This window comes from Rhipicephalus microplus, unplaced genomic scaffold (genome assembly GCF_043290135.1).
Source record: "Rhipicephalus microplus isolate Deutch F79 unplaced genomic scaffold, USDA_Rmic scaffold_94, whole genome shotgun sequence".
Classification (NCBI taxonomy): Eukaryota; Metazoa; Arthropoda; class Arachnida; order Ixodida; family Ixodidae; genus Rhipicephalus; species Rhipicephalus microplus.
In genome coordinates this window covers 941612-968503 of record NW_027464666.1, presented here as the reverse complement: position 1 = coordinate 968503, position 26892 = coordinate 941612, and the positions used below count along the sequence as shown (strand labels likewise).

Here is a 26892-nt window from a genome sequence, read left to right as displayed (position 1 = left end):
AATGAAAGAGCTCGCGTACTTTGATTTTCATGCACGCTATAGCTAAGCACCACAGTTTGTCGAAATGAGTCCGTAGCGCTCCGTTGAATAGTCAAAAGTAGACTCCTTATTGCTGTGGAACGGAAAGCAAATCAGTGATGCAGTCATTTATTTAATCGGTGAAATCGTATTGCGCGAATTGCAACCACATTGTATTGATTGATGATTGATTGATTTGTGGGGTTTAACGTCCCAAAACCACCATATGATTATGAGAGACGCCGTAGTGGAGGGCTCCGGAAATTTTGACCACCTGGGGTTCTATAACGTGCACCCAAATCAACCACATTGTATTGCAACCACATCTGATGGGCAACCATCTGATGGTGTCTCGAACTGGACACCACTTTACATTTTCCCGTACTTTGTCTCCTCTTTCACTTTACATAGCGTGGGCATTTAAAGCACGCTTTTTCATCACCCGTACAAAACCATCATCACCTATAGTGTTCTTCATCGTTAGTGGATAAGGCTCTTGAGTCAGTTCTGTGCCTCGGATGCCACTGTTTCTGGCCACGTCTTCCAGGCCTAATAAAGGCGTGTAAATTGAGGACTTCGTTGCAGTATTTACTCTGTCTCTTTCCTTCTACCTTTCTTCCTCTTACTTATTGGGCATGTCAATGCCACAAACGTCTCTGTCTCACATTTTATTATAAACGCTCCGCAGAACTCTGTGCTCGTCGAGCCAGTGCCCTAGGACACGATGCTGCGTTACCGGGCCCACAATTTTATTTTCAGGTACAGGTTTCTCCCGTGCATTTATTTTTCAATTTGATTTTGCATCCTAACAACGGGAATGAAGTTTAGTGGGGCAACCAAATCGGTGAACCAACAAAGCACTTACTCACCCACCTGCCCACTCACTCGGTTGATCGATGACCCTTCCGTCCGTCCGTCCGTCCGTCCATCAGGCAATATTGTTTTAAAATGGCCTTGTTTTCAGCGTTCGATGGACCGCCTAAGCAACCAGGCTGCCTTGCGATCGAATAGTCGTCCGCCTCGGGGTTATATTAATTGCGGTGATTGGTTGCTGTCCCGAAAGTTACGGGCTTGGTCCCGGCTGCGGCGGTCGCATTTCGATGGGGGCGAAATGGTAGAGGACCCTGTACTGTGCGCTGTCAGTACACTAACTGGTACACCAAATGGTCGGATATTACGGAAGCTTCCGCTACGGCGTCTCTAGGGAGTTGTAGAGAGTTTTAGAATAGCGCACCGTGAGCCCTTCCGGTGTGGTCACTGCAACTGCGCACGCGTCGTAACGCGAGTCGCCGTCCGCGTTTGCGGCCCGCACGCAGAAAATCCGAAATAGTGTGCGGCAATCGTGGCCCGCGAAGCCCGCAAAGTGCTGCCAGTAGCTTCTGTGCATTTGGGTTTGCGGTCGGGGCGAAAGTACCTAGACTTTTCCCTAGGGGGAACAAACGCCATTCTAAAACTCATATGGCGCCCGCAACGCCCGCAACCCCTGCAAACGTTATTCTAAAACTTCCTGTTGTGTCGTTGTTTTGGGACGTAAAACGCCGGGTATTATGATTGTAAAATCAGTCTTGACAGGATGTAAGAATGGGTATTTTTTTTATATTGAAATGATGAAATAGAAGTTGGTGCCACTATTGTGGCACCGTCTACTCCTTCTAACATAGCATGCAAAATATGTCGCTAGAAAAACAATAAGGGCACAAAATGCAATGCAGTATAACATACGATGTGAACGTACAGCGTTGCTGAACATGGGCTTGCCTGTGATGATACATTGTGAAAATGCGTGACGAACAAGAAGACACGGACGAAGAAAGACGGCGGGATAGCGCATCGTCCCGTCGTCTTTCTTCGTCCGTGTCTTTTTTCGTGCGCCACACGTTTTCACAAATAGTCTTGCTTGAAATTTAGATTACTTTCCAAGTTAGAGCTACAGAACCAATCGGATACCTGTCCCTGAAAATTGTCATTACGCTTTCTATGTTTAGGGTAGCGTGTACATTTTCCGCTACATCCGTAATCGTTTACGCTTGTTACGTTCCGCGACACTTTCGTTAAGGTAAATTAAACGAAGTGCACAGGAATGGGTTTCAGTAGCGAGTGACTGACATCTTTTCCGACTACATCGACATGATGAACCAACCACATGAACCAGCCAACCAGTCAGCAGCATTGCGAAAGCCTGTGGCGTGGCCTTCTGGGTTGACTACTCTTATTTCATGTCGCAGAACATATACTGTGTCTATACTGAAGAAAATAAGCCCCTGAATTTAAGGTGCCCTTTTTTATGTTTCTCTTATTTGATGATGTGCTGGTGAAGTAGGTTTCACGTTTGGGACACGGATGGGGCCGCACTTTCACGAATTTTTTTTATCCGTCTGGATTCTGTTCGCTCGGAATATGTAACGATAACAGCAAGAAACAAGATTAGTTGTGTGACAACTGTGAATATACGCGACTCACTTTACGCTCCCAGGACCACGATTACGAAACTTTAGTAACGCGTGCATCCATGTCAAGCAGCGCACTACGTCACTTTAGTGACGCGTAATCTTATCTCAATAGGCGACCCATATCATTTATTTTCCCTATGCTTAACGCCACTAACCATTTCGATTTTTTTGAGCGTCGCCACAGTTTCGCGGATGTGGCCTGCCCTTGAAAATGCCTGGCAGGCTGCACCCGCAGAGCTGCTGCGACGTAAAACTAAGCCTGTCTACTGGGAAGCCATGGTGCACGTGCAGGTGTACGTGCAAACAGCTGGAGGACTCTGTAGCAATTGATTGAGTAGGCCAAAACGCCACTTTTAAGTGTTCTTCTGTCGTTTGTGATTCGTTGATGCGTTACAACTCCGCCAAACGTTTGGCGCATTGCGAGGTTCTCTGCCATTACTCTTTAACGACGTGAAACCTCACTGAGTTCTCCCGCACAGATATAGCATATATGCTCGGATTGCCTCGGCCATTGGGTTGGCATAATGCTATAGCGTAATCTGCATGCAAAGACCCTTTCCGCTGACTGTGTCAATGGGGACTCTTTTTACCTTCCGAGCTCGCCTCAGCTACGCCTAATGGGCGGCCTCGACGTAGTCTTACGGCCATCGTTTGCGCAAATCCTAATGTCAAGCGTTGGTATAGGTGAGCAAAATAACGCGCTCAATCCACGGGCCCCGTAGCTGCCTTCGTTATGCAAGCCTCCGAATACACAGGGGGATAGCTCTCGCCGGCCGTTCAGACGCAGGATGCTTTCGTGCAATGCTCGGGTTACGCTATGCACGGTACACAGCGCGCTGCCGGACGGATGCATCGTGCGAAGGCATCGCAGGGCGACCGAGAACGTGACGGACGTGAATATGTACACGTCGTGGCCTGGGAAGTTAAAGCACGGCGTCCAATCTCCCCCGCCGTTATATTTTCAGGGTTACGAGGTCATTACCGGGAGCTATGCATTATGGAAGTGATTGCACGCCTCGCAGCAGCAGCGCTGGCAGAGCCACTATAGGAGCGAGCACACGCGCGTTCCTTAGCTGCGCGCGCGGCCGTTATTGGGGCCTCACGTTGCGAGATGGCCTCCAGAGCTGACGCTCATATATATCGGGACGCCACTGGAGCCGCACTAATCTGCATTGAGATTGCTCGGCGCTTGCGTGTGCTTCTGCGAAGTGCGATTAAACGCGCTCGCCTGCGTGCGTGGTTTTTTGTTGTTTTTTTTTCTTATTCTCTTTCGATGGCATGTACTTGCAAGGTGTCTTTACTTGCCATTCCGTTTTGCGAGGTGCGCGTTCAAGTATCGTCGAAAAAGGTGCAGCAACGGGAGCATTGCAGACGCCCGTTTTTCTTGATCACGGCCTGTGTCTGTACTTATTAGCACGCGTTCTTTATTATCGTTGCGTTCTGCCTTTGCGTACAGAGGCTTACATTCTGCTTCGGTGGCGCCCCGCCGCGGTGGTCTAGTGGCTAAGGTACTCGGCTGCTGACTCGCAGGGCGCGGGTTCGAATCCTGGCTGCGGCGGCTGCATTTCCGATGGAGGCGGAAATGTTGTAGGCCCGTGTGCTCAGATTTGGGTGCACGTTAAAGAACCCCAGGTGGTCTAAATTTCCGGAGCCCTCCACTACGGCGTCTCTCATAATCGTATAGTGGTTTTGGGACGTTAAACCACACATATCAATCAATCTGCTTCGGTGGCAGTTCAGCGAAGTTATTATTTTTTTAACAAGCCTCGATTTTTCACGAGCGAAGTTCCTCTTAGTGTAACCTTGTTCCGCGTCAGGCGTAACCGGCTGTACCTCCCCAACAGTATTATAGATGACGCTGTCTCAATGAAGTACATACGCACTGCAGTTTATTGAGGATACTCTAGATGGCGCTGTACCACTACACTACGATTGGCTGCTGCGCGGGATGTTCCTGGGTGCGCGGGAAACGAGTACCTCTCCCAGCCTTCTGGATCGTCGCCGTGCGTGTTGGGTCGTTGGTTGGGCATGGACGAAGCGGAGCGTTGGGCGCGGAGCATGGAGTTTCCTAATATACACTGGAAGGAACTCTAACGCTAGTGTCTATGGGAGCTGAAACGCACGGCGCTTCAGCTAGCATGGGAATGATGGGTGGTACACAGTTTTGTGTAATTTTCGTACTTCTGGCCTGCTTCTGGCTCCGTGTGTGTTCGTGTGGCTTGGAGTTGTTTTCTCACGAAACAAAAATCAGCAAATGTTCAGTGGTTGTGCTTCACCAACTTATTTTTTAGGCTTACCTTTTCAATTCGGATCACGAAGTTCAAACGGAATCGTTTTTTCCCTCGAAACAAAACCGAAACACAGCAACAAATGATGCAACAAGTGCAAGTCGCCGCCCACAAGTGAGAACACTAGGCAAATGTGTGTACTACCCATCATTCTCATGGTCGCTGAACGATCGCAGCGCCAGAGTCCCCTCTAGTTAACTTTAAGAAACTCTATCGCGCGGAGGGCTGCGGTGGCTCGTACTTATCCCAGCAGAGATGGGAGGGTGGTGAATGCTCACGCGTGCGCGCGCTTATCTCGGGGTGGGAAGAATCGTACGCCTTGGGCTTTCACCGTAACGATTCTGTTGTAGTTACCGGGCGCACAAAGGTCACTGCAGTCGCTGCATAGTCATCGTTTGCGAAAAGGGTGCACTTCCCACACACAGCGAACCCCTACCTCACACCACTAAGAACATGCCTGACTCGGCATTCACATGCACTTTCTTTAACACCATATTTTGCTCGTACTAAATTGTTTAAATTTTCCTTCTTTCCTCGTACCATTGAAGAGTGGAACGATTTGCCTGCAAGCAGTTTACACTCTCCCGATCTTATTTACGCTGAAATTTGAAGTTGTTTTTTTTTTTAACTATTCCAACTATTTCCTCTTTTCCCTCTCCACTCTTTCCTTTTGTTGCTTTTGTATGAATAAGTCACGCTTTCCACTTTTTACTTCTTTAATGTTCATGTTGTTTTGAAATGTGTATGACAACTGTATTATCTTGCCCCTCCTGCTTTGGCCTCTGGCCAGCAGTATTTGTAAATAAAATAATAATAAAATAAAAGTAACAAATGAGACTCTTATTCGCGTGAGCAATGCGGTGCACGTTTAGATCTGTTTGCAATTCTTCGCGTGACATTCCAATTTGTTGCTATCGCATTCATTACGCCTTTGCGGTAAAGCTGTGACTTTTTTTATTATGACTGTCACTGCACCTTTCTTTCTGCCACTGTGCATAGCTCTGTACCTTCGCGTTTCGCCGCGATACACAGCCATCTTTTTGCTGGCAGCGTAGCATCTTCCGTCCCGTGGCCGGGTTTCATATCCGCCGTGGGGGAACGGCAAAGAAGAGTGCACATTCAGAGCCGCTCGACGCACGCCTGTGGCCACGGCTGCTGTCGAAATTGCACGCCTTGTTTGCGGACGATCGGCGAATAACAGAGGAGAGCCGCCGGTCCCGGGTTCTTCTTATATGTATATCGTAGACCCCTAACGTCTTCATATCGCGTTTATGCCGTCTCTATTGCGTGCAGTGTGGGTGCGGATTCGTGCACTTGTACTCTATGGGAGTTTGCCTCTTTCTTTCCATCGTCTCGAGTATACCCGGTCCCTCCTTATGCACACAGCTCCTACCCAACAATGCATCGCTGGCTTCGTCTCAAGAAGGAACAAATTGGGTATTCCTTTCAGCTTATGATGTATGCGCATGGTAGCATAGAACTTACGCAGGTACCGTTTACGCGCATCTTGTGGTTGCGCCTGACTGCTACGCTTTGATCGTTACTTGTCCGCCATTGAACTAGCATGGTGACGTGTTTCGCGGGGGGGGGGGGGGGGGGTAAAAGAAAACATAACCAATTTGCGCTGAGTACGTAGTGTCTTGTTCAATTACATCTCCGAGTAGCCGTGGTGAAGCCTATCAACTTTAGCGCGGCATCGTGTGTCGTCATGCAGTGAAACCAATGTTTGGAGAACCCTTGCTAAACACTTATATTTCGCAGCGCCTTTTGCTATAAATTTGACTAATGTTGTTAAGTTCCAGCACTCACGGTAACCAGTGCTGGCAAAACGACAAATTGATCTTTAGCTCTTGATGTGTAATGTTGGTGCATTTAGCTAGTGCCGGTAATTTTTTTTTCTTTTTGAATTAGCAAGAAAAACTAATTAGAATAGAAAAACACGCTCCTAAATAAGTAACGTCATCGGTAAAAACGTAACAATGCACTGCGTTCCTTTGAAATCAGAGGATGATATATATTGGGACTTTTTTTTTCTTTTCTTTTTTGATGTAGCGTTGTCCCGAACGCGCTGAGTTGTAAAGAGAACGCTCTATAAAATGGCTGCGTTTGAAAATAAACGCTTTTTCGTTAATGCTGCGGTCTCTTTTTCTTATAAAAGCTCACCACTGCCCACTTTTCCTTATATAAGTTCACCACCGCTCCTAAAAATAGCATCATTAGGTTAAGAGCCACGCTCCGTGATTTCGTAAAAACCGGCGTCTCGGTGCAGAAGTTTGTCGAGGAATATTTTTTTTTCTTTGTTTAAATATTGGAAAGCTCATTGTCAAGTGCGGTCTTGCAAAAACACGTAAACGTCTGCGAGATTGAGCAGGCTCTACAAGAATGTATTTTTCTTTCATATTATCATATGCTCGAAAAAAAAAGGTTGCATAGTCTGCGTGCAAGGGGCTTTTAGCAAGTAATCCCATCAGTGCTTCAATACAAATATGAGACAAAATTGTGATTTTAACTTCATCTAGTTGATTCTTTGATCATTTGATTCTCTCTCTCAAACTCTTTGTTGCAATAGCCCACATTACTTCTCTTCTTTTTTTCTCTTTCTAACACTCGTAACAAATACTGCTTTTCTTGTGTGGGGTTAGTATTCTGTTCGTCTAGGCACTTGGTTTGAAACGGCGCTTGGCTGTTGTTGTGATGACCTCTAAGCAGTAATCGATAGAAAGGCGACGCGCTTGATGGTAGCTTGCGCTTTATTCGGAAGGCTTGTTCGCAATCTATGTAGTTATTCCTCATAGTTGGTTCGCTCACTGGTGATTCTCATAGTAGCGCCTGCCTCGGCTCCGCTCCCTGTATTTAATCACGTGCTGTTTGTTCTACTGCTTGCCCGCCTGCATCTGTGGCCTCTGTTTACGACAGCAGAGCATGACGCCCACGTGGCTCAGAAACTGTTTTGGGTCGCTGTCGTCGAACATACTATAGCGCAAGCGAAATACAGCTTGGCTAATGGCACAGAACTGGTTAGACGTATGAAGACAAGCCATTAGCAGTGTTACCATGACAATTCGTGACTGATCGTGTATTGTGGAACGGGCCAATAAATTTCGACTTTTCGGCTTTTTGGTCGAAAGTCTATCTAGAGCACAGCATTTTCGCATATTCGTGGTTTTCAAAGCTATATATATAATTATATATATATATATATATATATATATATATATATATATATATATATATATATATATATATATATATATATATAATATTGATCTATTCATCCGCCTACGTCTGCGTCTGGGTGCCCTTATTATCACCCCATTAACTTGGAGTACACTAATAATTTGTTCAGTAGAGTAAGTTGGTTTGACTAATACGATTCGCTGGTCATGACATAATAAATGTCACAATCTCGTCGCGTACGCCGTCGAGAAAGCTTTCTACAAAAACAGTGGCACATACCTGTGGGCGGGTATGTGCCACAGTTGACTGACATTTTTCATCTACCCAGGACGGTGAGCACACGCATGGGTGACTTTTACACTCGAGCGTTAATAAAAAGCTACCATGGGCAGCGCTGACCAGATGAATACAAAAAATAAATGATTGATTGAGTAACATGTGGGGTTTAACGTCCCAAAACCACCATATGATTATGAGAAACGCCGTAGTGGAGGGCTCCGGAAATTTCGACCACCTGGGGTTCTTTACCGTGCACCCAAATCTGAGTACACGGGCCTACAACATTTCCGCCTCCACCGGAAATGCAGCCGCTGCAGCCGGGATTTGAACCCGTGACCTGCGGGTCAGTAGCCGAGTACCTTAGCCACTAGACCACCGCGGCGGGGCCAAAAAATAAATGTCAGTGTGCCAGCAGTAATCGAACCCTAACATCCTGCGGGGCAATGAAGTATTCCACCACAGAGCCACGCCAGGCGTCAGATATACTTTTCAAATAGACCATGCTTGTGTAAAGTTAATTGTGGTCGCAGTATACTGGCTTTCCGATTTTATAATTATTGCAGATAAAGCAGTCTTGTCGGGTTAACGTAAATTGGAGTTGGCTTACGGGACGCGATGGATGGATGGACGCACGGATTTTTTCTTTCTAATAAGTTTCTCCTTTACATCGATTTTTTTTATCTGAATCGTTTGAGCGTGTGCCCAGTTGCAGTAAATCTCGTCTTTGCCGAACCGTAGATGTTTTTTAGAGCACCGCACGTAGTAGCTTCTACACACTGCAGTAAGTAATGCAAGGTATATGACTTGCCCTCATTACGGCTCGCCAAAAAAAAACCATCGGCTTTTAGCATCAGTGTGCTTTGCGTTGGTTAGCGATTTATAATATACATAAGCGTTCGAAAAGAAAAGAGTTCCCTACAGCGTGCGACAATAAGTGTTGTTGCTTTGAACCCGTAGATTATATATGCTTACCCGTTCGGCTTGCTGGTGCGTCGTATGAAACGCTATTGGCGCAGCGCGTGTGACCAACGCCACCTTGACTAATCTAGGAGGTGTTGGTGTGGCACAGGCAAAAGAGATAATAAAAGCGACCACCAGCAAATGTGTTTCTTTTTCTGGTCTAGTCGCTGGTCACGCGTTAGACGCGTTGTGGCAATGACACTTCATTTATAAATGTGTTGTAGATTTCAGGGTTATATATAGCGGAGCTTCACTTAGCTTTCAGTCACAGAGGTGCCACTCTATAGGGACAGTTCTTGCGAATGGTGATATAGCAGAATTACTTTCTCTCTGTCACGTGTTCTTCAATGATCAATGTTGCAGAGTACTAAAGTGCATAAGTACAGAACCGTGTCTGGGGTGTTGTTTGATTTGCATCTGTGTATGCAAATCAAATAAAGTGTGCAAAAGAGTTGATGTAGGGCAGAACTTTCTGACTCGCTTTGGCATCTCAGTTACAAAAGAGTGTATTTTTACAATTGAATATGCTTGGTGTGTCTAGAGCACTATCAATATTTCCGAATGTGCAAACTGGTCCAGTTTTGTTAAATGCGCATTGAAGTTTAGTGAGTGAATAAACTGATCGCCACGACGTACCATCATGGAACATCTTCGCTAATATTTTAAATGAATAATATCCCAATCTTGCGAATGTTGCCAGAAATTTCATTTCGGGTTGGTGATAAATATCTATGTGTTGCTGTGTGCGAACTGATTTGTTTGCCCGTGCTCTGTGTGTTCAAGTTTTGTAAAAATGTGCTGGTGTGAACATTCTTTTAGAATGTAAACTCATGCAAGCGAAATGTTGATTGTCGCGTTATTTATTTTTATTCAGTTCAGTCTTCCATATGTTTTTTTTCTGTACTTGGTTATTTTAGTCTTGAACCAACAACTTTTTCTTCTTTTTTGGACGCTGCAGATATTATAGAAATCGAATAGAACAATAGATATAAGCTTCAACCTTTTCATAGCAAGCTAGTTAAAACAGATGAAACAAAAAATTATCATCTCTTATAATGTATATCGGACATATTATTGTATATCTTGATATACAACGAAAGAGCGTGGGATCTCGATATACATACGCAATGAAATTGTGCACAACTGTGGCGCAACCATTTTTTAAAGGCGATCGGAATCATATTTACATTTCGAGGCCACGAAGCCTTCTCGCTTGTAGATGTTGTGGCGCGCTCGTACGGTGTAATAATTGCAATAAATAAAACAAGAATAGAAAGCTAACGTAAGCTATTTCGTCGTGCGCTGTCGTAAGAAGTCCCATCCCAGTCTGCAGCGAAATACATTGTCTTGAATGTCGTCCGGAACGACTCCTGAGACAGCTATAAAGGGGGGAAACGAGTTCTTTTCTCGAATGGGTTGTCTTCTATTTGTGCAAGTTTTCTTCTCATTTCTTTCTCGTGAACATGCTCAGTCACGAAAGAGCCACACATCAAGTGCAGCAGAGCTTGGTAATGACAATTCTAGATTCCAGCAAGGTTGGCTGCCCTTGTTTTTTTTTAAGCCTGTGCGCATTTTTTTTTCTTTCCTTGACATTTACTCCCAGGGGGCTGCCCTTATTTCTCCCATTCTGCACGACTGCTAACAACGAGGTTAAAAAAACCTCCTTGGTGCTTACTCGTAACAACGCCTCCTCCATAATTAAATAAAGGAGGCGTTGCCCGTAGGGTGAATCACTCCACTGCATCGCAAGGCGAGGTATAGTCAAGCGCGAGAGATTGCTACAAGGAAGAAGAAGGAAAGAGAGATGCTAGCATATGCGTTGTCGTCATCGCACTTCTCGTCCGCAAACTACTGAGGTCTCGGGCAGCTGAAGGTCGCGCCCGATGAACCCTTCCCCCCTCGTTGTCTTCACGGTCCCATCTCGCTCGCGATTTGTCTGCTGATCTTCCATACTTTCTCCGCGCATGATTTACACGCGCGCTGCGCGTGCGAGACATTTTTTCCCCCTCGCTATCTCTTCCTTCTATCCTTCTATTCCTTCTATCCTTATATTCCTTCTATCCTTCTATTCCTTCTATCCTTCTATTCCTTTTATCCTTCTATTCCTTCTATTCCTTCTTTCCTTCTTTCCTTCTATCCTTCTATTCCTTCTATCCTTCTGTTCCTTCTATCCTTCTATTCCTTCTATCCCTCCACTTCATGCGCAGTTCGTTTTCTCTGTGTATGCCGTCCCAGAGCACAGAACGTACGTTTTTTTTTCTCTCTATCGTAAGTATTTGTCGAAACAAAGAAAAAAAAATGATGGAAGGGGGTTAACGGTGAAACTGCTTCGCACATGAATGTAAGCCGTATAAAACGGCGCAAAAACGAAAAAAGAAAGAAAGAAAGGAAGAAAGAAAGAAAGGAAGGAAGAAAGAAAGAAAGAAAGAAAGAAAGAAAGGAATAAAGAAAGAAAGAAGGAAAGAGAGAAAGAGAAAGAAAGAAAGAAGGGGAGAGAGAAAGAAAGAGAGAGAGAGAGAAAGCAAGAAAGAGAGAGACAAAGAAAGAGAGAAAGAGAGAGATGGGGAGAGATAGAGAGAGAGAGAGAAAGAAGCCTTGAAAGAGCTGGGAAAACCCAGCGAAGTTTTCTTTCAGAAGCAGAAGAAATTCTAAACTGGAGTAAAAAGCAACAATGAAAACAAAACGCGTTTCTCCATTGATGCTTGATAGCGGTAGGACGCCGGTGAAATGGGGCACCCGCGAATAGGTGACCCTGTTTGTATTATTTGTCATTTCTTTTCTCGCAGTCGGAGGCCTCGAGAGAAGTAAAAACAAAGCGCAAAATATCGTAAGTATAGCGCGGAAGGCTCGCACGCTTGCTTGCTTCGCCTCCGCCTCCGAGTTCGCGGTAGTGTAGGGTGGCATTAAAATGCGAGCGGCGAAACGGCCGTGCATCACATAGGCAGCGCGTCGAAGAAGAAACCGAAGGTAGAAACTATCAAACGCAGAGAGAAAGAAAGCGAGAAGTTAGCCTCCCCGCAGCAACGCTGCTGATGCCGTATAGCCGTTCGCGCTTCTTGTTCGTGCGTACTGCACCTTTCGCACTTTCTATTCCCGAAGCACGCGCGTTTTTTATTCGGCTTCCTCCCTTCGTCTCCGAAAAGTATACGCCATGTGCCAAGGCGACTTCGATTTCAGACTCGTATCCCGTCCTCCGGTCGCTGTATGCAAATACCGAGTCCCTCGTCGTCTCGCAGAAGGACGACCACGCTTCGATGAATGACTCGGGAACTTTGGTCTTTTCTTGGCGTTTCTATAAAGGGGAGACTACAGCTGCGATCGCTCGTTTTGTATTTACCACCGTGTTTACTCTTTTACCTTTTTTTTTAAATTCAGGTTTTGTGTGTGTGTGTTTGTGTCAACATTCGGGTGATCAAGTCGCGACGAGAAGGCGCAGCCGGTGGCGATGAGAGAGACGAAGTCTTGGAGGGGGCCCATAAACGACCTGTGAGCGTGTTGTTCTCTCCCGGCTTTTCCCGTCTTCTCGGCTCAGTTCGTTACGCCGTCGGTTTTTCGCGTAACGTCGTGTGGATCGAAATTGGTCCGTATGCGAATAATATTGGCTGCGCATTGTCTCGCATATACCGTGCTTTGTCTTGCACGCACGCCCGTTCTGCCTCGTCTCGCACGACTGTATCGCGCGCGATCAAATGAGATTTGACTTCGTTGTGCGAGTTTTCCACTGCGCAAGCGGAGGCAACGGCGTGCAGTCGAAAAGCGCGAAATTGCGGCCGTCCTAACGCGTGGCATTTGCACGATGCACGTGTTGCGCGATGTGACGGAGAGGAGGAAAGAATGCTTTTGGAACGATAGTGAAGGAGAGCAGGAAATCACTCTCTCATCAAAGATGCCAGAGTGGTTTTCATGTAGTGGTTTTTGGGGGCACTAGGTCCCGAGAAACCGTTCTAGAAGCCTTTTGAAGTGCCAAGTCTGACGTAAGACGTTTCGTGATCGACTATTTCGCAGGGTGATTAGCAGTTAGTTTGGGCGAATAAACACTTGCGTTGACATTTCTGATGGGGAGATTTGAAGTTATGGGAAGTTTTTTTTTTTCTGATTCGATCTTGTGAGAATGACAACGAGGTGCTCAAACTTCAGGATCGCTTCCCCAGTCTCCGTGCGTATGTGCCGGTGCGTTATTGGATAGATTGCCGTAAGCGGGTGGGAAACGCAACCGTGCCGCAAGGACCCGGCTTACAAACATGTCACAGCGGTAAAACTGTCTGACGGCTAACCGATCTCGGGGGGGTTTCCTTCAACCGTGCAACAACGCGTTGCAATGAGTTTTACTCACGGAACAAGTTTACCTCTCTAGTTGCCACCTAAGGGATTTACGTCTTACTGAAGTAAGGGAACGTTAAGATGAAACTGCGGATCGTCTCGTGTGGAAGTTATTAGGTTGCACCTACTCGAGCTTGCTTTTTTTTTTTTCTTCATTTCCGTCGAATGTATTTCGCCGTCACGGTCTTCTTCAGCTCGCCGTTGTGCCTTTACCTTTAAAATATCTAGCACTTCGCGGCATCTCTTATTCCGCGCGGTAAAGTTATAGTCGTTCCGAGCCCCCTCCTCTGTACCTGGATCTTTCCGATCTTCTCTACACCTCGCCTACTTATCGAAGACGTCGGGAGACGCGGCTGCTTGGGGAATCGGGATAGACGCAAAGTCTTCTTCACTCGTGCGTGCAGTTCCTAAGTGTTCTTCCTGCCATCCAGTTTTCAAGACCTCTTTTGCGTACTTATTTTCTTTTCTTTCGTTATTTGTCTTCTTTTTCACCTGCAATGCGTCAGATGACATTAGGGAGAGCAACGCCGCTTTTAAGTCGACGTCCTCGTCGTCTTGGCTCCTTGGGGAAAGCTCCGCTGCTGTTTCAGTTCGTTCGAGTCCTTCTTTTCTATAGCTTTCCCTCCATATCTTTTTCTCCTTATACGTTTCGAGTGTTTCATCGTCTTGAGAGTAAGCTTAGTGGTAGCTTGCTTTTACGACCCGGCTTCAACTTTGTCATGCGACCATCCTTCTTTTCTAAACCACGTGGTGCCCTCGCCGCGGCTCTTCTTTTTTTTTCGAATTTCATTTTATGTTGATTCTCCTCCAAGGTGAAGTGTGCGCGGTGGTTCAGCTTTTTGAAAAGGCTGAAATATAATAGCAAGCTATCTCTTGTGTCCACCGAAGTAGAAGACTCGGGCCATTCGAGGCGCGTTGAATTATAGAGCTTTCAGCTGGCGGATAAGTATACACCTATACCTGTGGTTGTAGTTACTTCTTTTATATTCAAATAGACTTTGGGTGTTACTTAGACTTATTTACATCTTTTTTTTTTTTTGTCCGGCAGGGTAAAGTTTCTTTTTCGCCCTGACATCTTTATCATAGGATTCTCGTAAGCAAATAGTTATACTGGCACGGCAATGCATGTGCTCAAAGAATATTGATCTTTTCGCTTCGTATCCTCCTATAGTGCGCTCTATTTTTGAGAAATAAACAATGTATGGTGAGAGGGGATTATTTTATGACGACGTTTATTTGAGTAGTGCCGCTTGGTTGTGTAGATGTCAGTTTCACGTTGCGCTTGCATTAGTTATCTCGCGTTCAGTGGCTCGATCATGACTCCTACTTCCGATGAAGGCGGAAATGTTTTAGGCCCGTGTCCTCAGATTTGGGTGCACGTTAAAGAACCCCAGGTAATCGAAATTTCTGCAGTCCTCCACTACGGCGTCTCTCATAATCATATGGTGGTTTTGGGACGTTAAGCCCCACATGTCAATCAATCAATCAATCAATCAATCAAACTTGACTCTTACGTGAAATCGTGTCTTCAGTTGCGCACTATAATACGTTGGATCTGCGAGGCCGTATCTGTGTTTCCGGTAAGTTGCAAAATTGTGACGGGGGTGGTATAAGCGGTTAAAAAATACGGTTTAGAACGTACCGTTGAATATGAGTTGAAAGAAATGAGTTATCTACTGCCGTACCGCCCATTTATCATCATCAGCAAATTACTATGTGTAGTATTTTTTTCTAGTCCTGACAATTTGCGGCAGAAACCTCGAGTACGACGACAGAAGCTCGAAAAGAACTTAAGGGTCACCAACGAGCAATAGAAGAATATACGATAGGAGTAATAGTAAAAGATAGAAAGCGGAAAGCAAACTGGTGTAGCTGGTATCTTTATAAAATAGGGGGGGACGGGGGACGGAGGGAATATCTGTGGAGATCCCGTTATTAGGAGGATAAGTAACAAGCACGAATGAGGACTTTAAAAGTTAGAAGTAGGGAAGAAACTCGGGAATTTGCGGGCGTAAAATTTAATCGGCGCAGGACAGGGTTTGTTGGAGATCGTTGGTCCATATGTTCACTCGTCCAGCATTGAGACAGGCCTCTGAAAGATTTCTTGCGCGGACCCGTTTACGGGACGTCTACAGGACGTTCATGGGACGTCTACAAGACATTTACGCTTCCACGCAGTTTCATGAAGCTGTTGTCTTCGTCTATACTGCAGGTCCGCACCGATCATAATAGCTGAATCATTAGAAATGGGCATGATCCTGCGAAGCACGATACAAAGCCATGCAGGATCTATACGTTCGATAACACGCTTCGTGCCTCGATTCCAGATTCCAAAGAATGAAACAGAGCATTACCAAACACGGTGCTGGGCTAATAATAGGATTAAAGGTTCTTCTGACCGCATGGATCTTCGGGTGCCCCTGCCGAATGCCGGTGCAGATAACCTTTACCGAACCCTTATAAACGTGCTGACGCATATGGTAGCCGAGGTTGCGTAATTTGATTCACCCGGCAAATGCGTGACCCCCCCCCCCCCCCACTTCCCTGCCCACTAAGTACGCAAATTAGATCAGAGAGGCGAACACGGTATAAAGTGCAGAGAAACAAGCTATACGACAAATAAAGACGGTCGCAAACATTGTCCTATTCGCGTCTACGTCTGTCCGAAAACCTTTACTGCTTCGATAACCAGAAGCACACGTGACCTAATTGGGTGATTCTGTCGAGCCATTCGTTTGCCAGTGTAATTTCCTTTTCTTCCTCTTTTTTCTTTCTCCTATGCCTCAAGAAACTTAAATTAGGTTGGTTATATGTGGGCATACGCCTTGGCAAAGCGGCGACGTCAGTTATCTCTCTCTCATCTTTTCTGTTTGTTTGTTTTTTTGGGAGGAGGAGGGGTGGCTTCTTTTTTCGGTTTGTTGTGAGTGGACGTTCGTTTCGACTTCCGGTTCCAACACGACGGCAAAGTATGGAATTTAATTAGCAGATTCTGAGGCAGCTCGCATAGCTTTTCCTAAGCTTTTTTCATTGTTTTTTTTCTGTGCGTCACAGAGTGCGTCATAACACGTTTCGATTATGCAGTTGAAGATAGTGCGACAGAGAAAAAGATACGGAAAAGAAACTGATGTCTTACGTCCGCAGCCTTCCGAAGCGAAAACTCCAAGTATTTGCCTTTGAGGCAGCACGCTATTCAATCTGTATTGAAATTATGCCTTGCGAAAAACAGTATCCCGTTCTGTTTAGCAGACTGAACGTTCGTTTTTTTTTTTTTCTATTCAAAATGATCGGCATCTAAGCGTCGCTCTTAAGAGTGCCCAATTAAGTATCTTAGTAAAACGGTTATAATTATTCGCGTCAGAGCTGCTGTCTGATGAGCATAACGCACAGGGTGCGTCCGCCTCTGCGCGCATCTGAAACAAAATCGAAGCTTTTTTTTTTTTTTTGCACGAGCCAATACTTGAGTGTTTCTCCGCTGACACAAGCAAGCGTCTTCGATGGCGGCGGTGGCGTTTGGACGTGCTGTCCGACAGGAAGCGAAAGCTTCCAGGAAGAGAATTCGCTCGAAGACTAATTAAAAGGGAGCTGTGATCCCTCCTTATTAGAACGATGCGACAGCTGCCTGTTAAGCTTTGTTTGCTAGCTTGCTTGGTTGCTTGCTTGCTTTTGTGTAGCTTTTTTTTTTCTGTCGTGGAGCTTTTCTCGGCTTTGGCACCACTGCGGGCGTTTCCGTTTTCGAGTGGCGAAGAAGAGCAGATTCGTGGCTGGTGTCCTGAGGTGGCATTTTCTTGCAAGAGCGCGGTGGCTTTTTAAGTAGTCGAGAATGGTCAGACCCGCCCTTTTGAACAGTAAAACTAAATGGAAAAGCGATGAGTGTTATACTGGCAAGATGGCAATGCTCGATGGTTCTAAATCCTTCTCAACTTGTGGGGCAGGAATGCGGGGCTATGGATGCTCTCTTTGAGCAGTGCCGGGGGATGAAAATCGAAGGGATTGACTATCACTCGTCCTCTTTCGTTTCTTGATTCCCCTCTTTTTCTCTTTCTTGTTTCGCTCACGTTTAATGAATTATGCGGCCTTCGTGTCGAGGGTTACGGTTCCGCTTCGGAAAGCAGAATTAAACGCTCGCCGCTGACATAGCACGGTGCTGGCGCGTTATCCGGGATGCTCGTTTAATTTCTGCAAGCGTAGCGTGAGTGTGCTTGTGTTTGTTTCTTTCTTTTTATTTTTTGTGGGGGAAAAGGGCAGGGAGGGTACGAACTCATTTCGTGCTGCCTTCGGAGTATTTGCTGTGTCGTCAATGGACGGCCAAGAACGCTTTCGAAGCAACTTCGACGGCAGCGGTCAGTAACGTTTGCTTCTAATTGCGTTTTGTTCACCTTTTTTTTTATCTTGCGTAGCCTGATTGCGTTAAATTAGTCGGTAGTTAGGGAGTTCTGCATCTATTAGTTGCTATATCTACTTACGAGTGGCGAAACTCTTTGTTTAACATGACGCAGTGCTGCCTGCTTTTGCTCAAGCAGCCTGAAAAGCCTGGGTAACTTTTTTTTGCTTCATTGAGTTAGAGTGTATTATCATCGTTCACGCGAAAACAGTTCGTGTATAAAGCAGGTCTTCATCTCCTCAACATATACGTTGCTTTATCGGTTAGAAAAAAATCTATGCGTTATAGATGTTGCTGCACAGTTTTCGCGCGTTGACTAGCGAGTACAGAGCAAGGGGCAGCGAAATATATAGCAGTATATATATCGACAAAACAGCTGCGTATTTTCTTCTCAAGTGTTTTGACAGCTATTTTTGTTTTATTAGCTATAGGAACTGAATCATACCTATGTGCGTGTTTCTACACATTATGTAATATCCTTTTAAGGTATGCTTCTTCTCATATCTAGAACATAGTGCCTTGTTTTTCTTGTTTTCTTCCCAGTTCTGTCCTATCTCTTCAGCTGTTGAAATTCCACACTGGATTCTCTAATTCCAAGTGTTCATTCTTAGGTGTGTGTGTGTGTGTGTGTGTGTGTGTGTGTGTGTGTGTGTGTGTGTGTGTGTGTGTGTGTGTGTGTGTGTGTGTGTGTGTGTGTGTGTGTGTGTGTTGATTAATCACTTCATATTTTCAGTGCATTGTATTGTTAGTGATATAATTGTGTCTCTTTCTCACTTTACTTTGTTGCTGTTTGTTTTTTTTTCGTTCATTCACAATGTATATATTGTGTCCTTTATAATATTGCATCGATGTAATCCTTTTCTTTCTCGTTCCTTCATGTATGCAGCACAGTTTGTTGCAAACGCTCTAAAGTGTGCATTCGGGGGTCTGGAGCTAGTCAAGCTGATTTTCAGATTTTTCTCCCACCCTCCATCATTATTTTGTTGTAAAATAAAGAATTTATTTGATATTATTATTATTATTATTATTATTATTATTATTATTATTATTATTATTATTATTATTATTATTATTATTATTATTATTATTATTATTATTATTATTATTATTATTATTATTTTAATGAATGTGTACATGTCTACTCGGCTGGTTGCGTAAACCCGAGGCAGCCGACAGGCCGATTTAGGTGCTCTATGGAAAGCGTGATATTTATTTGTTGTATACGGTTTTTAGTACACGCTATAATCGCTACGCGATCTCATGCAGCGGCACCGCCAAGCCGCGATTTAAAGCCATGACCGCATTTGGGGGCGTGCGATGGTTTTGCAACTTCAGTCGTGTCACTGACTCGATTGGCTATTTTTATGATTTTATGCAAGAGTGCTTGTACCGGAACGAAAACTGCGAGCGACCGAGTTCGTGGTCCAACCTGGAGGTGCTCAGGTCAGCCAGGGAACCGCGGAAGCGTTACCGCTACGTTGTTAAAGCGCCGAATTTACGAAACTCCTCTTTCTCCAGTTTGTTTTCGTTTTGGTCTGCCGGCTAAGCTAACATGGCCGACATCGTAATTCGCTCAGATATTATGACAGTTTTGTCATAAGAACAATGTTGCAGTATTTTTCTTTTCTCTTCTATTCCCACTTTCGAACAGAGCAGGCATGTCAATATTGGTCCTTTTTGGGCTATTTTTTTTAATATTTCTCTGTTGGAGCCTTCTCGCGCTGTGTGCAGCACGCTGAAAAAGTTGGAAAGAAAAAGATGATGATGATGATGATGATGATGATGTTGATGATGGTGATGATGATGGTGATGATGGTGAATAACGTGTGAGGGTTGAATTTCGCGAAGCTTACTTATCTTAGCAGCTTTTCTTTACATTGGTCAGGCGCTTTCATTATAGATTTGTATGACCTCAGGATTGTTATATATTGCCAGTTGTATCCAATGGGTAAGAACTTGTCAAGGTAAGCGGAGTTGAGTATATATAGTTGTTTCGCCTCTACTCATTGTCTTCGCACAAACGTGGTCGTATGCTGTGAACTTCTGTTAATACGTAGTCAGGGATGATAATGATTGTGTTAGAGAACAGAGATTAACCCGAATTACTCGCCCTGTTAGACAGTTCGCCGCACTGTGTCGATAATACGCAACCTTTGTCTTCTCCGTTATCAGTTCGTTTTTGTTTTCGAGACAACACTGCTGGGTTATGCCGATCGACTATCGGGAATCTCTCTCTGTCTCTCTCTCCTTTCAGTACTCTTACAATGCCCATTCAACGCCGAATCCTGCACATGCTGCGCGACCCAGTTGCCGGGCTGCGTCAGCGCGACGTTGGCGCTTTGGGGACCGTGTTAATTCGATTCGCCGGATCTTCGCATACGGCAGCGTCCCGTTGTGCACGGCTTAGGGCGCATTCCGAATGTGGCGGTGGGCTGCTTCGTTCCGCGCCGGTTGTCGCGTGCGTCTGTGTATCTGGCCTCTTTCACCCTCGTCTCCTCCTGCACGCAACCCGCGCTTCGAAATATCCCGCCTCGCAGAGCCATGCAATCTATCTTCAGAGGGCCGTGGCGTGTGTTTTCACACGCGCGATTGTTCGAGGCTATACGCGAATTTTCTAAGCCTATTTACGGCTCTGACACGCACCTCCCCCCCTCCTTTTGTGAAGCCTCGTATGCGCGTGCTTCACTTCCGCAAACTGCATTCGTCTTCGCGCAGTTTGTATGCAAAGCCATCGTGTCACTCTGATTGTGAGGTAATACAAGTCCAACCCTCCGTCTTTTGTAGTGGTTTCCGACTCTCGCGTGGGTGCGAACACCGTGCGTCCACGGAATGTGCGAGCCGAGTGTTTTAAGTAAAGATAAATCTTAAATACTGCCCAGGAGTAATTTCAGGTCTCGTCTCTGACGTCGGCGTCTTGTCCTTTTACGCTGTCAACCTCGGAAGCCCCCACTCCGTGTGTTCTAAGCTACGGCACACTGGCTTTTTTTTTTCTTTCTCGGCAGATGCGGGCTATTGTGAGTGAAGAATTACGCACCTCGCTGGCCTCGCTGTAATATATGCTTCGCTGGTTCTGTGCAGTACAGTGAAAGTTACGGCTTGTGCCGCACATTCGGTGATGAAAACTTGGCTGCGTGCTTATAGAAACAGAGGCTTGTATTCTGTAGAATGCTAGTCTTCCCTTTACACTTTCCATCAGTTACTGTTGAATGGTTTAAAATAAGAGGCAGACAATGAATGGGTGGTTTCTTTTATTTTGGCGCCGATTTCGCTTGCGTTTCTTCTCGCTACTGCATTTTGGCGTTGATCTGTTGACTTCGATATCAACTAGTTCATTGTTACACTCTAAAAGAAGAGTGTGGAGTACTCTTTCCGGCGAATACATGACACCTTTTAAAGAGACAAATCAACTTTATTTCAGATCCCACAATTCCCTGACTTGAGTATGAAGATCTTTTAAGGGGGTTTGTGTGCCTCTTCAAAGAGGGTCATATGCTGTGAAAGTCAGAATTCACAAAAAAAATGAGCCACATGGCTTACTTTTTTATAGTGTATGTTTAGTAGGCATTCCGTATGACGAAAAATTCATCGCGGTAAGATCTACGGAAGAGGCGAATACCTGCTTCTATACTGGTTTTCTAGCACGGCAAGCGGTTTTTCCGGCAGTGCATGGAGCTGCTGAGGTGTAGCTCGAAGAAGCCGCCCTCGTTGTGTACGGCCACCGAGCGTTAAGCAACAACTCCACGCACGCGTTCGCGTGCGAGATTCCACGCGCTCATGCGCCTATGCGCTACCTCGTGACGGCCGGAGACGGCGCGCCAGGCGAAGCGCGCGCGTTCGGAAAGATCTGGCTATGCCAGATATTTTTACACGCGCCGGAAGTTGCTCCCTCGGCAGCAGCCAATCAAACGCCGCTGCTGCGGGCTTCCGCTCCTCTTGTCTCTCAGCCGCAATGGCCGCCCTCTGCAAGTTGTCGGCGATGGCGATCGAAAACGAAAAACTAATCTCTTGTGTGGCCAGCCGGACGTCCTTGTGGCTGGCCACGCACAAGGACCACAAGAATCGGCAAGTGAAAGAGGCCCTGTGGAAAGAAGTGGGTCAAATAATGTATCAGGGGAAGGCCAGCAAAGGTACGTACGGCGCGTTTCCGCCGGCTTGACAGGTTGTGTTGAAAGCAGTGGCTGATATTTCATTTCGTCTACGCAGAGTGCATCACTGCGCTGCAAAAGCGCTGGAAGTTTTTGCGGGACAAGTTCCGAAGGCTGTTCGTGCTAGCCCAGAAAAAAAAGAAAAGCGGCATGGGCACGGAAGACGCCGACACCGAAGATGAGGGCGATGAAGGGAACCCGCCTGCCGACAGTCCAGTGCAGCCGGCTTCGTGGCCCTTTTACGAGCAGCTGTTGTTCCTGCGCGACACCATGACCTTCCGAGAGTAAGTTTATTGACGCTTTTATTGGCATTACGAACTAGCGAAAGAGAAAACCTCGCGTATTTTTCGCGTTGAATAAAGTAGCTTGTGATTGTGAGCCTTGCCGCTTTCGGGAATGCTGGCGAAAGTTGCTAATACGCCACAAAATTTTACACGAAACGCGACGAGTAAAGGTAAGAACGCACAAAGAGTGCTTCTTGCGTATGTGTACACACTGTACACACCCAATGTGCATACTTTTGCGCCGTGCCCCACGTTCCCGCACCAGAATAGTCTTGATTATTGAAAGCTAAAAATTGCTTGCAACAGTACCAAAACCGCATCTGTAACGTGCGGTGTAATGCGAGGTTTAAACTAGGGATGCTCTAAAAGTGGAAACCTACAGTAATTAAAACTTGCTTGATTATGTCTCGCTGAAGTCAACAAAAGTGAGCATTTTATTGCTCACAGTGATTGGTGGGGCCGCACATTAGAGAAGCAGTTTTGTCCAGATGCAGAAGTGATTCCCTTTCAGTTCTTGGAAGCGTATAGAAATTCTACACTACTCAGATGTACAAGTGGTGCCAAAGGTGCCCAAACCCTGTTGCATACAGTCATTATGCTGGACATCTTTCAGACAGCTGTAGAGGATGCAAACAGGGGGCAGATCTTGCACATACATTATGGGAATTGCTTCGAGCTATCTCTTAGAACCACATCATTGTTAGTGATGAGCAGTGGGAGACTGCTCCTCAGCTCAGATCCGGCAGATCAGCTCTGGGACATTCAGTTAGCCGAAGACTCTGCTAGGACCCAAAGGCACCTGGCTGATGCCTAGGATGGAAGGCTAGCCCTACTGAACTGGACAAAGAAATCTACTTTCCCTCTCCCCCCCTTACAATTAAAAACAAAACAATTATAGTGTTCGCACACACTATGCTGTAGTGTAACAAGCATGCATTTATTAACAATGGGAATGTTGGCATGTTTGACGTTGCATTAACGATCGCCTGTGTAAACACACTAACTTGCTGAAAGGGTCTGCCGGCAGCCGCAAGTTAAAAAAGGAACTCAGAATGGCATGCGAGATCCATGAGGCGTTCTGTATAACACAATGCAGCAATGAGTGTGCTAGTACACAAACTATGGTTGTAAGAAGCATACATTTATTAACAGTGGGAATATTTTGCCATCTTTCAGGGCAAACATTGACACTTTTTTACACACCTATACCCTAATACATACACCTTCATTTTTGCTGTGCAGGACTTCTGGAAATTTTGAGTCCCAGAGGAAACAAAGAAAGGATGTTCAACAGGTGGCACGGCAGGAGACCCCGGAAACCCTTTTTAGAGATATGTGTCCGAGCCAGTTTGACACCATCGAGTTAAATCAGACTGATGACCCCGTCGATCTCTATCCAGCGCCGGCGGTGTCAGTTGAGTGTAGTCCGTCGCTACTGGAACCAGAAATGTCATCCCTTGAAGCGACGCAGTCAAGTGAGTCGGCACCATCACCGCTGGGAACTGCGTCAGCGCTTGGGTTGGCGGCAACGTCACTGGAAAGCCAGAGGTCCAGCCTTGCCAGCATGTCTGTGATGCAGCCACCCAAAAAAAGACAAAAGAAAGACGACAATGACAGTTTACTTGTAGAGCACCTTGAAAAACTTACAAACAGTCTAGAGGACCAGGACGACCATCATTATTTTGCATTGTCGCTCGTGAAATCAATGAGAAAAGTAAAAGAGGAAGACCACTTGCGCATGCGCATGAAGATTCTGGAAGTGATCCAGCAATTTAACAGTAGCTGAAGTGTGGTGCTTCTTGTCCTTAGAGCTGACAAAGCGTGGGCATAGAGATTGAGGCATGTTGCAATATGAGGCATGGTGCAATATGAGTGGGCCAACATTACATGGCTAAACATGATTCAGGGTGTCTTTGCTATTAAAGGAGAAGTTTACCTTCAGCAAAATGGGTGCAGCCCCTGCTCTTCCAAGCGCTTCAGGGCCCCTTGTTTGGAGACTCCGGGCTGGTGCCACTGCCACGGTACCTCTCCAGCGCTGCTGCAAAAGTAGGCCGAGAAAAGCGTCCTGGCATCCGCAGCATCTGCACTGAAGTTCCGTGACTGGGATCCCTGAAGCGGGAAATAGCAGGGGTCCACATGCCCCTGCCCCGACGTCTGCTGGATGCCCTGCCTCCACCGTCCTGGAACCACATTTCCGAACCTGTCCTCTTGGTCGAGTATCTGGTCCGATTCCTCATTTAGGATCGCTAAGAAATTATGCAGTACACATGCTGCCTTCACTACATAATCCACATTCTTGGGGAGAAGCTGAATGGTGCGGAGCAGTATGCGCCACCTGGCCGATGTGATGCCGAAGGCGTTTTCAGCACACCTCCTGGTAACATGAAATAATAGTACAAAACAGGTTTTAGAAGCAGCCACCTTTCAAAGCCGATTCATTAGACTATTCTTTAAAACTGCAGCTACAAGAATGGCAACGTAAAATGGGCACAGTGCTCATAAGCTTGCGTTTTTTTGAAGTTGAAGTTGAAGATTATTTCAGGCAAAAGCAAAAAAAAAAAAAAGAAAGGTACAATTTGCCTAGGGGACCGGCGAAAAGGCATAAAAGCCTGACAAAGCGCCTGCCCCCTGTAAACCCAAAACCCACCAAAATAACACAGTGCTCAGTGTAAAGTAACGAGTCAATAAGAAATTAAGCATAAATATGTTTCTACATGCAAAACATGTACAGGAAAACATAAATGAGCGAAAATTTGCGCAGGAGATGAAATCTATAAAGCATATGCGTGTCCGACAAATGAAGCAAACTGTAGAGGACATAAACAAACACTAATGTAAGACATGTAAAATACCTGAAGAAACTTTACACTTGATTACAAGGTTTCAACAATCAAGAGACAGCAACATCAATAAGGAATATGTTTGATCGATAAATGAAACACAGTTTAGATAACATAAGCAAACCTTATTGTGATATATACAAGAAAATACTTCAGGGAATATGAGACAAAGATGGTGACGGTGATTACGTTTGTGTAAATAGGAAGTGTTCCTGTATCTTCTTTTTAAAAATGCCATATGAGACTGTATTGTCAATTAGAGAAGCTACAATCGGTTGTTCGTTCAAGAAATGCGAAATTTGATACAATAGTTTTTGTGTGCCGTAATTTGTACGTGGTTTCTCATATGTATACACCCTGTGCCGTAGGTTGTGACTGTGATCTCTCGGGAGGTGCCTCTGATAAAACCCTGTGCGATCAGTTCGTACCTGTTTATAAATAAGCATTGCCAATTTTTGTTTCAAGACGTTGGTTACCGTAAGTATTTTAGAATAAAAGCCCTATGCTCATTAATTGTACATAAAGAAATCCTTTGCGCTTATTTCTGTACGGCCTTCTAGAGAAGCAACGTGAACCGCTAATTCAAATTAGCATTTATGTTTGTAATGTAAGGTTAATCACAAGTCGCACAAGCTGCTACGCATGCCCTATTTTTCTGAGCTGGGTAAAGGACACTTGTTATTGAGATGGGGTCACAAACATTGTGCACGGTGCACACCTCAATTTGACTTGTGCTTGCGAGATCGTTTTGTCATAATGATGGTTTGTACTAAATGTGGTGAGCTTTTTATGTGCCCCTTCTGTTTTTAGATGTTTTTCCTCTGAACTGTTTTTGTTCAGCTGCTTTGTCCGCAAGTTAGAGCCACTGTTTCTTGAGCTACGGGGTTGACTATATGCACTACATTGTGAAATTAGAGCCACTGTTTTTAAGCTATGCATTTTGTGTTCATTGTTTTTATTTTTCTTCATCGATGTCTTGCTGCGAAGTGTGCATTAAACGTTATTTCAAGTGCTTTCTGTGTTTGTATAACATTGATTATGGCAAGCTCAGCATACCCAAAGAAAGTGCCTGATATCATACCGTGCTCGGCTTAGTCTGTAATTGAACACTCTTCGTTCATCTTCAAGGAGTCTAGCAGGGAAAGGGCGCATAAAGTCGCGCCGCAGCTGGAACGCTTCATCCCCGACGAAAGCGTACGGCGCCACCTTTGTGGTGCCTGGGAGCTGCCCCAGTGAGGGGATGTCAAGCTGCCCTTCGGTTAGGGCCTTCCCAAACTTCGTGTTCTTGAACACTCCGCCGTCACTCTGGCGGCCCTCTGCCCCAATATCGACCAGCACGAACTTCGAAGAGCTGTCGACCACGGCCGTCAGCACAATGGAGAAAGTACCCTGCAGCAGTAGGCGTCAGACCAAACATTAGCACATGTAAAGTTGTATGTGTAGGTGGGACCTACAATAATAAGCGATTACAAAGAAAAAGTATGACAAAATTTACAAAATCACCTATGCTGGCCACGCATTTATTTGTACCAGCTCATTGTGAAAGATTTCTGGCATGCACAGTGATAATTTAATTTAGCCGTAAGGGCTCTGAAAAACACCTCTGTTGAAATTAAATTTCAAAGTAAACATCAAATCAAGCTGTCATAAGTACCTGCCGCAGCACTGGAAGAATACTGCATACATGAAGTATTCTGGCAAAACGACATAGACCACGGGGCTGTATTTCTTCGTTTTGGCAAACTGCGAG

The 26892-nt window shown here is 45.5% G+C and overlaps 2 protein-coding genes across 2 annotated transcripts in view; both read left to right on the top strand.

Moving 5' to 3' along the window:
• LOC119162107 (calmodulin-binding transcription activator 2-like) overlaps positions 1-26892 on the top strand; it is a 321823-nt gene that overhangs the window by 33496 nt on the left and 261435 nt on the right. The window lies entirely within an intron of this gene.
• On the top strand, positions 21623-26155 carry LOC142790295 (uncharacterized). The gene is made up of 2 exons (XM_075885236.1): positions 21623-22302; positions 23545-26155. The coding sequence occupies exons 1-2, from the start codon at positions 22169-22171 to the stop codon at positions 24086-24088; spliced, it is 678 nt and encodes a 225-aa protein (XP_075741351.1). The 5' UTR covers positions 21623-22168; the 3' UTR covers positions 24089-26155.

Coding starts and splice junctions, on each gene's coding strand:
- LOC142790295 (XM_075885236.1), top strand. CDS start 22,169: ATGGGCACGGAAGACGCCGACACCGAAGATGAGGGCGATGAAGGGAAC. Junction 22,303..23,544: donor GACACCATGACCTTCCGAGA/GTAAGTTTATTG, acceptor TTTGCTGTGCAG/GACTTCTGGAAATTTTGAGT.